General features: G+C 35.5%; 1 protein-coding gene across 8 annotated transcripts in view; it reads right to left on the reverse strand.

Annotated features, from left to right (window-relative positions):
• Positions 1 to 3,846, reverse strand: part of LOC121383976 (pre-B-cell leukemia transcription factor 1-like) — a 42,789-nt gene extending 38,943 nt beyond the window's left edge. For 7 of the 8 annotated variants that reach the window (XM_041514102.1, XM_041514100.1, XM_041514098.1 and 4 more), the window contains exons 1-2: positions 3,416 to 3,846; positions 3,207 to 3,280 (exon numbers count right to left, since the gene is read on the reverse strand). In XM_041514102.1, the coding sequence (XP_041370036.1) occupies positions 3,207 to 3,280; positions 3,416 to 3,657 (316 nt within the window). In that variant the 5' untranslated portion in view covers positions 3,658 to 3,846. The remainder of the gene's footprint in view (positions 1 to 3,206; positions 3,281 to 3,415) is intronic. The other variant, XM_041514099.1, reaches the window with a different exon arrangement.
• Between the last annotated feature and the right edge of the window lie 8,637 nt (positions 3,847 to 12,483).

A 12,483-nucleotide genomic window follows, 5' to 3' on the forward strand; every position in this document is an offset into this window, starting at 1 on the left:
AGTGACAATCAGTGTCTGGGACTGTGATTGATATTGCCATTGTCATATAGCAACAAATATTGCTAGCATAACTGAAAAAAATCATAATTAAAACTTTGCCTTTTATAACTGTCTTACTATTTTTCAAGTTGCATAAATTTGGCAATTCCTTACCAAAAATATTTATTACCTTGAAATGTAAACATTATATGGGCTATTTTCACAAAACAGTGCAAATAACGGTAAATAATTTTTTTTTAATATAAAAGTTTTTATAAAAGCTTTTATGTCTTTAATAGTAAAATCTAAAGCAGATATGTTCAGTGGTGCATAATTGAGAGTGGCAAAACAAGAGATGTATATTTGTTTTAAATGTAACTAAAAATATTCTTGTGCTTCTGTTTTTACCCTTAATTGTAAGGCACAACAGTAAAAATTGTCTTTACTGTTATGTCTTTACCATTAATTTATTAATAGCAAAGAAAATTAATAATGGTAAATACTTTTATAAATGTATACAGATATCTATAATTGTTACTATTACAGGTATATGTTAGATGTAATGCTAGACTGGAAGATTGTGAAAAAGTGTCAAGTGTTATTCATCAAAGAGAAAAAGGTAAAGACACATGGCATGGTATTTGTGCCAGCTGCAATGTATTTCAGTCATGCAATCATGCAAATGGATTTTAAAATGGATTTACTGAATGAAAAAATATAAATTATATATTTCTCATGCTTCCAGGATACTTTATTAAACTAACGGTAAAGACAAGTAATAAGTGTGACATTGAAAAAAGTTGTTTTAAGAATTAAAAATAACTTTCCTATAAAGATACTCAGCTAGTATTGATGCACTTGACATGTCGATCTAAGCTTAACCTAGATGTGACAGTGCCATCTGGTGAATAACTTTCACACATAATAAAAAATTTGGTTCTTTTTGTAGATTATTTACGGTAAAGACAATAAATGAAAAATAAAAGGTGCAACTTAAATTTGTATGCAATGTAGTTTTATTTTAATATTTTAAATTGAAATTAAAAAACGTATGTATTTGTGGGTGGTTTACTTACATTTTGTAGTTTAAAGGTAAGCACTTAGTATTTTAGAGAGTTTTGCGATTCCATAACGATAACATGTGCTTTTGTACACAATAACGGAGTGGACATTTGTGGCATATAATTTTAATCACAAGCTTTTCTAATCCATCTACATGGCCAAATATCATACCCACTGCATCAAGTGATGATGCTTTTTATGTGCATCCCTGTTTATTTGCATTATATACTGTTTTATGAAAAATATTGGAGCTGCAATGTCTGAAAATAGCCCATATACCTTTAACTATTGTATACCATAAAAAATTTATACCAAATAAATTAACAAAAACTACTGGAAAATATTTAGTGGACAACCGACAGAATTTAAGAATTAGGCAGCAGATGTCGATAAATTTACACTTTTTACTTTTTCTGCAATGCATGTCTTAAACAGCCCTATCCAGTCAATTTACCAGATTTTATACATGTGTAGATGTCATAAGATTTGCTATCATGATCATATGACAGAAATCAGTTGCACTGAATGCAACACACCAATATGTAAATTACAATTTCGATATTCCTGAATTATTTATGCAAATATTAGGAGTAGGATCGATTATCATTATAATCGAGTATGTGTAGTTATTTATTACAAATACATTTTATGGAAAAAGGGTACAATTTTATGGAACTATAAAATATATATATATATATATATATATTGTCAACACAACTGCGTTATGCTTTTAAACTGTTAGTTTTGTTTTCTTGTGCATGTGAGCAATCAACATCCGATTTTCATTAACTAAGTTCAGACAAGCATCTAAATACAAAACTTTACAAACCCCTAAAACATTAATTTCATTAAGTTGTTTTTGTTTATTCATTACAATTACCGATATCAGGTCCACTTGATTCGTAGAAATTGAGTTAAAACGGAGGTAGATGAATTAACATTCTGTGCTTGTCACATGTCCTCACACATGCCAGGTCAACAAGGTCAAATCCTTTTATTTTTATGATTGTCATGCCCCGTTGTTAGAATGGATTTTTTCTATTATTATATTTGATTTGCAAAATATATATTGCATTTATTTTCCCCTACTGTAGTTATAGTAGATACAGTCTAATCAGAACAACTAAATAATTTTGAGTGTATAAACTGTTTTGATTAAAATATATTATTCACTGGTATCAGTGCAGGGCTAGCTCTGGCACTCGCTAACTTCGCCAATTGCTCATTTTTAAAACAAAATTTGTCAAATTTTATTTTTATTTGGTGAATAAATTTCATGAAATAATTGTTATTTTATTACAAACTAATTGGATTCGCTTGTTTATTTTGCACAAGAACATACCCACTCTAAGCAGTCTCGTGGTATATATTATTGCGCAAAATAAACTTGTGCAATAAATAGGAAGCGAAAACAACCAGGGTTTCTGCCAGAGGGAAAAACAGGTATGGCGTCATACCCAAAATGTTTTGCAGATTATTATTTTTTGTCAGATAATATTTTGACAAAATTAATTACTCTTTATCATTACTGCATGATTTTCTGAACCCTAACCCTAAACTTAACCCATTTTCTTTCTGGGGGAGGCCCTCCATATCCTGTTGAATGTGGTTGCATTCACTTCCATAGTGCCATACCCAAATATTTCTTTCTGGCAAAAACACTGACAACGTATGTGAAGTTCTATATATGTATTGACAACAAGGGTTGTTTGCGATCATGGGGGAAAATGGATTGATCTTGACAAGCTGAATTTTTCCTTTTAAAAAATTAACATAGTGTTCGTCCACCATGCATACTTGTAAAACATAATTTATCACGAAGTGGCTTTAAAAGTTGAAAATGTAGTATACACAGAAAAGTAATTTTTCCCAACTCATGTGCCTAAACAGTTAGAAACCATCACACGTTCTTGTTTATTGGATGGTGTTACACATTTGTTTACTAGTATGGATTTGTTTAACATCCATGTTGTTGATCTTTTTCATTAACTGACTGAAATATATTTTATTTCTTGTACCATAACTGAAAAAAATACAATATTCTTTCTGCATCATATTTGTGATTTTCCTGTTAGTCGAATGCAGTTTGGGACGTCAATGGTAAATAAAATAAATCTTTACAATATTGAACACTATATATTCAATATTGTGATATCATAACTAACCTGTCTTTTCTTTGATCTCGCACAAAACGCTAAACAGGGCTGGTTTCATGCGATGACAGTTCAGAGTATGTTTCCTGCAATATACATACACAGAAATGAGACAAACATTAGATCATTAACAAATCAATCTCACGCGGAATTTGCTCTGAAGATCGAAATCCGACAACGAATTTAAAATACGAAGAATACGGAACCAAAAATCCACTCGCCTGTCGACCCACCTTGCTTGTGCTTCGTCTAAGCTTTGGTCGGTTATGGTCATAATTTGTTGTAAAATGTCACCAATTTCTTGTTTTCTTTGGTCGGGATCACCAGACTGCATATTCTGGTCGTACACAGTCTGCTGGGGCATAACACTGGCCATAGTGCCAGGACCCTGGTGCATGAGCCTTTGTTGATCGTTTTCCATTCCCGTGGCGCCGCTAGACGCAAAACGAACTAAGTTTTCCATCTGTGTGGTTTTTTAAGTCACAAAATAAAATAGAAAACACTCTCCCTGATATCCTGATGTGCGTACACTAGGTGTAGGTCACATCTGGTCACGCAACTAAAGATTTGAGCAATAAATCCACACACTACTCAGCCCTACAAACATTCTCACAAATCGTTCACAAATGGCGACCGTCGCGTGCATAAGAGATTCCCGTCAATGTGAGAAAATCGACCAATCAAATCGCGAGAGGCAAAGCTAGCTTTCAAGCGGGATAGATATTGACACAGTGACCTACTAAAGAGCTACTTTAGTCGTAATCACCATGTTTGTTTATAAACAATAAACTACTTTGTAGTGTCTATCCATTTAATTGTTTAACATGAAAAAGCAAACTTGAAAACACTTAATTAACATGGAAGTGATACTGATCTTATTTTTGTATTTGCAAATTAGATGTGATTTGTGTCATTTAATTTTTTTCGTCGTGTGGGGTAAAACAGTATATTTACGGTTATCTGGTCTTCACAAATTAATACCGGTAATTGCATTCCAAATACAATAAAAAATGATACAGATTTTCGATAAAAAATTTGCTAATCTGAAACCTTTATATCATGTATTTCCATCATCCTACCCTCATAATTAGCTGTACTCCATGTAAAAATGCGTAGTGATTTGTTTGCTGTTTGGTAGTAGGCCTAATGCTAATATGAATAAATGTTATCCAGAATCGGGCATTTTCGTTTAATTGAATAATTCGGGCTAAAGTCAGCCACCACCACCCCACCACCATCTACAAAAATGGAAGCCCGTACGCCTATGTATGCGGTCCGATCAAATGTACTTTTGAAAACTCGTCAGACTCATGCAATGGAACACTTGGCAAGAGGGTTCTCGTTAAATAAAAACAAACTCATTTCATTTGAGCTCTATCTCGCAGTTCCAGCCAGTGCACCACGATTGGTATATCAAAGACCGTGGTATGTGCTACCCTGTCAGTGTGATGGTGCATATAAAAGATTCCTTACGACTAATGGAAAAATGTAGTGGGTTTTCTCTCTAAGACTATATGTCAAAATTACCAAATGCTTAACATCCAATTGCCAATGATTAATAAATCTATGTGCTCAAGTAATGTTGTTAAACAAAACAAACTAAATTTATTTCAACATTTTTTGTAAAGCATGCCCCCTAACACACCTACTGATCTTTGGCAAACTAAAATGTGCCCTTTTTATAATTGTGTGGACTCCCCCCCCCCCCCCCCTTACGAAACCCTGGAGTGGAGTGCCAACCGTTTTATAAACATATTAAAGGAACAATAGCACTATTAGATACAAGTTAACAAATAGTGCAAGTGAAATATGATAGATTATCTTTTGGGTTGTAACAAGTATATATGACTGTAAAAGCGCGTACGCATGTATGTATGCATGTTTAAGTTGCGGGACTTGTTGACGAATTTGATTAAACTCATGTCTGATGAATTAGAATAATGTGTTTCAATAATGTCCAACAGCATAGGCGTTGGGAGACTTCAGAGATACTAATGTATTAATTCGCCTTCCAACGGTATCTGTGTGCAGTGGCGGATCCAGAAAATCCATTTATTTCAATGGCATGAGGCGGAATGCTAAGGGAACTTTGGGGAGGTTTGGAGGGGGGGGGGTGAAAATTAATATACCAGGTATAATAAAATTATAACTGTCGCAAAATTTAGGGGGGCGGGCCCCCCCCCTAGATCCGCCTCTGGTGTGTATTAACTATCTTCATAGTTCTGAGGTGCCATGCTCCTAGCTCCACCCCACCCCATGGGGAGGCATGTGTAACCTCCACCTGAGAGTCAAAATATTTACTTTTTCTGCTATATATATGTTTAATGTGCTTGTGCCCACCCCCACCCCCTTTCTCACATATCAACCCTACGGTCCTATTCCACTTCGACATCCTGTAGCATAATCGTAGTAGGTTATAGAATGTATCAGGATATCATTTTGTTTTGCGGTTTTGCATTTTACTGAGGTGTTTTCAGGTATTAAAACACGAAGAGTGTGTTAAAGTTTGTTTAAGTTAACAGATAGTGCACATGAAATATAATAGATTATCTTTGTGCTGCAACAAGTACTAGTATATATATATATATATATATATATATATATATATATATATATATATGACTGTAAAAGCGCGTACGCGTGTGTGTATGTATGTTTAAGTTGCGGGACTTGTTGACCGATCTGATTAAACTCATCCCTTTAACATGGTGTCCTTTGATGCATTAAAATAATGTGTTTCAATAATGTCCACCACACATAGGCGTACAGGCTCCCATTTTTGTAAGGGGGAGGGGGGGGGGCTAGTTTTTGTCCGAATTAAAAAAAAAAGCCCTAATCTGGATAACATTTATTCACACATGTATTAGCATCACTACCAAACAGCTATATATGGTTGGTAACGAATCACTGTGCATTTTTACATGGATTACAAGTAATTTTGATAGTAGAATGATGGAAATACATGGTAAAAAGGTATCAATTTAACACATTTTCCCCGATTATTTTTACCATGTTTGTCCGAATTTGAGGTTTAGCTCCAGAACTAGGCGGGCAGTTGCTCTCCCGCGCCCCCCCCCCCCCCCCCCCCCCCCCCCACCTGCCTCATACGCTTATGTCACTTCAGCACATTGATTTACTAATCATCGGCTATTGGATGTCAAACATTTGGTAATCCTGACAGATAGTTTTCGAGAGAAAAGCCGATATATTTTTCTATTAGTAGCAAGAGATCTTTTATATGCACCACATGTACATTACTTCTTCAGCATAAATTGTGACGATTATATCTATAAAGTGCGCTAGTATATGTATGCTATTGCATTGGATGCTTATAAATATTCTAGAAAAAGGTGTAACTTCCCGTTTATGTTTGATAGTTACGTCTGTTACACTGGCTTCAGAATGAGATAAGTGCCATCCGGAGAGGAAATTATATAGGCCCTAGACCTGCTTTTTTGTATTCCTCATCATAATATTATTATTATATGTCAACAAAAAAGTTTTGGTAAACGGGCTTCTAGTGGTGTGTGTGAAAAATATGGGGGTCAAAGTAGGCCCACCCCCTCCCCAAAACTGGGTCAACTACTAATAGCACCATTGGGCGAGGAGATAACTGGGAGAACCTTTCAAATGATGATAGAAACATAAAACTTGGCACAGTTGATCTCCATGGGACGTTCGTCACATCCAATCAATGAACCACTGAGATTTTCAATATGGCGGCTATTTTTCAATATGGCTGCCACACTGTCCTACAAATGTTCATTATTGAGATGTTTTTATGTATCACATTTGTGTCTTCCATGTGTATGAATGAAGTGAGGTTCGAGAAGGGGGTACTTATAACCATAATCATAACCATAATGTCAGTTTTGTAACTCCTGTAATTCATTACTATAAAGACAAAGAATTTAATTGTTAAATGTTATAGCCATAATGTTCGTTTTATAATTAATTAATACAAAGACAAAGAAGCGTTAAATGTTACAACCGTAATGTTAGTTTTGTAACTCATTAAGTAATTAATATAAAGACAAACTTCGAAAGCATTTTAAATGTTACAACCGTAATGTTAGTTTTGTAACTCCTGTAAGTAATTACTATAAAAGCACACTTCGGAAGAATTTTAAATGTTATAACCATAATATAGTTTTGTAACTCTTATAAGTAATTAATATAAAGTCGAAAGGTTGACTCGCCATCAATGCAATATTGTATATTCGCCGATGTTTTAAACGCACGCGTGATACGGATTTGTTCTATCTCCGCTTTCATCTACATCTATATCTATGTCGCCCCCGGGGCAGATTTCTATTTCACAGGCTACCGTGTGTATCCCGAGGCAGCTATATAGACAAGGCTTAAACAAAGAGCCTGACAGACCTACTCGTGGGGATCTGTTTGGGAGTTTAAAGTTACTGTATTTCTTTAGGTTTGTTTATTTAAATATGTTATTATTATATTAGCATATAATGTGGCATACCGAAATTTATCAAACTAGTTTGAATACTAGTATATTCCTCAAGCGAGAGACAGCGGGATAAATACATTTTTTTTATGTATGTATGTATGTATTTATGTATTTATTTATTTATCAGAATACATTAATTTCAATTTCATTTGTACATGTTCAGTCTGAAAACTGCATCTGTATTTATATGGCACAAATGCAAGACACGTTAAGACAAAGTCACAGCTTTGGCTAGGAAATAGTTATTTGTTTTTAAAAATATATATTATGTATTTTTAATACGGTTATGCTCCTTTTTCGATTGCAATGATTTCAGTTTTAATATACAGATCGTACTTTTGCGGTTAATAGCCGAATTTAATACTGACTTCTTTCTTGTAACACTACATTAATTGTGTGAGTGCGCGCGCGAACGTGTGTGCGTGTGAGTGTGTGTGTTTGTGTTTGTGTGTATGTGTGTGTATTTGTGTGTGCGTGTTTGTGTGTGTGTGTGTGTGTGTGTGAGAGAGAGTGAGTGCATGCGTGCGTGCGTGCTTATGTGTGTGTGTGCGCGCGTGTGTGTGTGTGTGTTATGTAATACTGTATTAATAAGCTATAGAAATTACGAAACGATAAAATGTATTTCATTTCTGGACATTAGTTTTGTACTGGGGGAGGGGGGGGGGGGGGCGGGGTAAATCCAGCTAATTCTATTATAATGTTCATAAAGATGGAACAATATAATTTGTGACTAGGCCTATACATCCCTATGTAGGTTTCTGAATAACAGCTCTGTGTAAAACAGGGCCTCGCTAAAACACACGGATGTGCCGCCAGCGCAACAACAAGCAGTTATAATCAATCACAAGATCTACCTGACAAAGTGGGATTTTATTATGCAAAACATGCAAAGCAATAAAGATAGTTAAAATACTGAGGAATAATAGGCCCGGAGATGTTTGCACGGCGAAGAATAATCGTGAATCGCCAATTTGTTTCTCTAAATCGACTCATAAAAAAAAAATAAAAAAATAAAAAAAAATCCCACCAACAAAATATAATATTCTTTAGTGCCAATCTTGTTAACGAGCCTTTCTGTGATGAAGAGATTTTGTTAAAGAGACTGTCCTCAGTTTGCAGCTATTGTAACATGTTTTCGACTTACATGACACTTTTAACAAACTTACACATTAAATACATTTTCTTGTACAAAGTGTCTGTGTCTGTATATATAATAAGTTTCTTGTTATCCTAATGTCTGTAGTAAAGATTTATATTAATAATCATTATACACCTACATTAGGAAATAAAATGGAATTTGAGATAGCTACTACAAACTTTAGGACGACCAAAAACACATTGGATATACATAGACTGATGTGTTAATCAATAAACTGTATTCAAGATGCAACTTTAATTCTTAAAAATGATATTAATTTTTTTTTTTTTTTACAATGAATGCAAATTCAAGTTAGTCCCTTTAATTTTTAGAAGTTATATAGATATATTATTATAATATAAAATATATTATTACTAAGATCGTCATGACCACACGTCATGACGATCTTAGTAATAATATATTTTTTTAATTATTCAGAATAGAAGTACAACTATAGCTAATAACAAGCTAATAAACTTTATAATTATCTTCCTGTTATTAATAATTCACATCCTTAATAAAAAAAAGAATAGCCTCAACCTGTGCACGTACACAATGAGATAAAATGGATAATAATATACCACGTACACGTATATCAGAATAATAGAAAGCTAGGCAAAAATACGAGGCTGATTTTTGCCCGAATTAAACAAAAATGATCGAATTTGGATAACAAGTTTATTCATATTACTCCAAAAGAACTACATAGGGTTACAAACGAATCACTACACATGTTTACATGCATTACAACAAAATATTGACAGTAGAATGATTAAAATATATGGTGAACGTCCGAACGTCCCTATTGTTTTTTCCCGAATGCAAAGATTTGTTCTAGCATTTGGGAGATTTGGGGGGGGGGGGGGGGGGGCTATTGAACTCCTCCATCCGACCCACCTTCTCGTACGCTTATGATTAGCAGGAAGCTTTACTTCCAGTTTATGACCTGCAGGGTCCAGACTGAATCACATTAAATATTAGCAATTTGGCGAATTTCGCATTTGGCGATTTTGGCGAGCGACCTGTTATTCAGGTGAGTTCAATAAAGTATCTAGGCAAAACAGAAAGAAATGTTTAGCAGCACATCTGCGTATTTTAATCCACGACTATGTGGTGGTGACTGTTGGTCTAGAAAATAAAAGTAGAAACTCGCAGATGCCATATATTCTATTTCTGTGGAATAACAACCAGAAAGAAACCCGACAACCCCACTGACAACGATTGATCCTACAAGCCATCATACGGCAGATCCTATCTTACGCGATCGTTCTACCGCCGAACCGTATTCCGCCACGACCGGCCTCGGTGGCGTCGTGGTTAGGCCATCGGTCAACAGGCTGGTAGGTACTGGGTTCGGATCCCAGTCGAGGCATGGGATTTTTAATCCAGATACCGACTCCAAACCCTGAGTGAGTGCTCCACAAGGCTCAGTGGGTAGGTGTAAACCACTTGCACCGACCAGTGATCCATAACTGGTTCAACAAAGGCCATGGTTTGTGTTATCCTGCCTGTGGGAAGCGCAAATAAAAGATCCCTTGCTGCTAATCGGAAAGAGTAGCCCATGAAGTGGCGACAGCAGGTTACATCTCAAAATCTGTGTGGTCCTTAACCATATTATGTCTGACGCCATATAACCGTAAATAAAATGTGTTGAGTGCGTCGTTAAATAAAACATTTCTTTCTTTTCTTTTTGTATTCCGCCACGAGGCGAGAAAAGCAGCCTATGTCATACAAAGGAAGGAAAATTATGCTTTATTTAACGACGCACTCAGCACATTTTATTTACAGTTATATGGCGTCAGACATATGGTTAAGGACCACACAGATATAGAGAGGAAACCTGCTGTCGCCACTTCATGGGCTACTCTTTTCGATTAGCACAATATTTTTATATGCACCATCCCACAGACAGAATAGTACATACCACGGCCTTTTTTACCCCAGTTGAGCACTGGCTGGAACGACCTACGTGGTACAGTGCGAGATGAATCATTCTCGACATAGCATCTTTAAAAAGACACAAATTGACTCACACCTTTTCCTGTAATAATATTTTTGTAAGATTGTGTGTAATATATTCATTATAAACCAGTTTGTGTGTGTGTGGTCGTATCAGTCAGCAATTTCCTGTCGTTACCATAAAGTTCTACTACAACAATAGCAACGCGACGATGGCGGGGGTAAAATAATAATTTCACCCGGACAAAGTGGGAGAAGGGTCATTTAAGGTCGTTCATCCATTTACAAAACCCCCCCCCCAAAAAAAACCCAACAACAAACAAACAGAAACAAACAAAAAACAACAACAAACAAACAAACAAACAAAACGAAAACAACAACCATATTTGTATACAAGTATAAACTGGGGCGGGATGTATTCCAGTGGTAAAGAGCACACCTGCTGTACGGTCGGTCTAGGATCCATCCCCGTTAGTGGCCCAATTGGGCTATTAGAGGATCCGTAATCGTATATTGCTTGCATTGCCCTGACGCCCATTGTCCTCCTAAATGCTGTATTTGAAATACATGAACTAGTAAATTGTTTTTCTGAGCGCCAGAACCAAAGTCAATTACAATATATCCGATAAATTGGTGTTTGGGGAGAGGGTGGTTCTTAATAACAGAACGAAGGCCAAATGCTGTGATGTCAGATCAAAAGTAAAAATGTTTTCAGCGCCAGGAATAGTTTCTTTTTGAGTCAGAACCTAAATAAAATGTATGTCCGATCATCTGGGGGTTTTCAATGTAATAAATACTAAAGGTCAAGTATCATTTCTCGACAATAACGAATGTATAGGCTCAGCAATAAAAAAAAATCTTTTGAACCCATTTTAATGTTTGGCTTGAAATATAATATTATATTGTAACCGATTTCATCCATTCATTTCACTTTTAATTTGTTTTCGTTATTATTCAGGCCATTAGAAATTGAAATGATGGTAGAGCTGTGCAAAATACTTACCGTACTTTATTTTCCTACTACATATCAAGTTTCGTCATAACAACCATCTGACGTGTGTTTAGTGTGTGTGTGTGTGGGGTGTGGGGGGGGGGGGGGGGGGGCTGTGTCCCCCGTTCGCTCGGTCCCTACGGGCCTGACAGTGAAACTATCGTTATTACTGATAGGAACTATAGCCTGGGGTGCTACCGAGACGATAAACGTTGACACTTCCTAAGGGAGTACTTCTAATTGATCCACAATGGTTGAGAGAAAAACTGAGAAAAGCGATTATTATAATTCGAATTACGCACATAAGAAGGCGAGATATCTGGAGACTTATCAGAGGGTAATGATCACGGTTTAATGGTTTTAGCCCAGACGATCATCGTCTTAATTATCGTGTCAACTGAGAAACAAACAGTGTCATCATAATCCCATAAGGACATTGTAAGAGATAATCAGAGGAGGTGTTAAGAAACTAGCATTAACTTTCTCTATTCAATAGACGGATGGATTGACAGATTTATTACTAAAATGATGTGCATGGGATATTACTACTTTTTTTTTACATTACAGGAAAATCTGTTTTTCGTTTTTCTTTCATTCTATAATAAACTATATTATGTACACGTAGGCGCTCCTTGCTTTTTATTTTTCATGTGTAGATAAGCACATAAAAAGAAAACAAGAAGAAGAAGAAGAAAGAAAGAAATGTTTTATTTAACGACGCACTCAACAC

This window comes from Gigantopelta aegis, chromosome 10 (assembly GCF_016097555.1).
Source record: "Gigantopelta aegis isolate Gae_Host chromosome 10, Gae_host_genome, whole genome shotgun sequence".
Taxonomy (NCBI): Eukaryota; Metazoa; Mollusca; class Gastropoda; order Neomphalida; family Peltospiridae; genus Gigantopelta; species Gigantopelta aegis.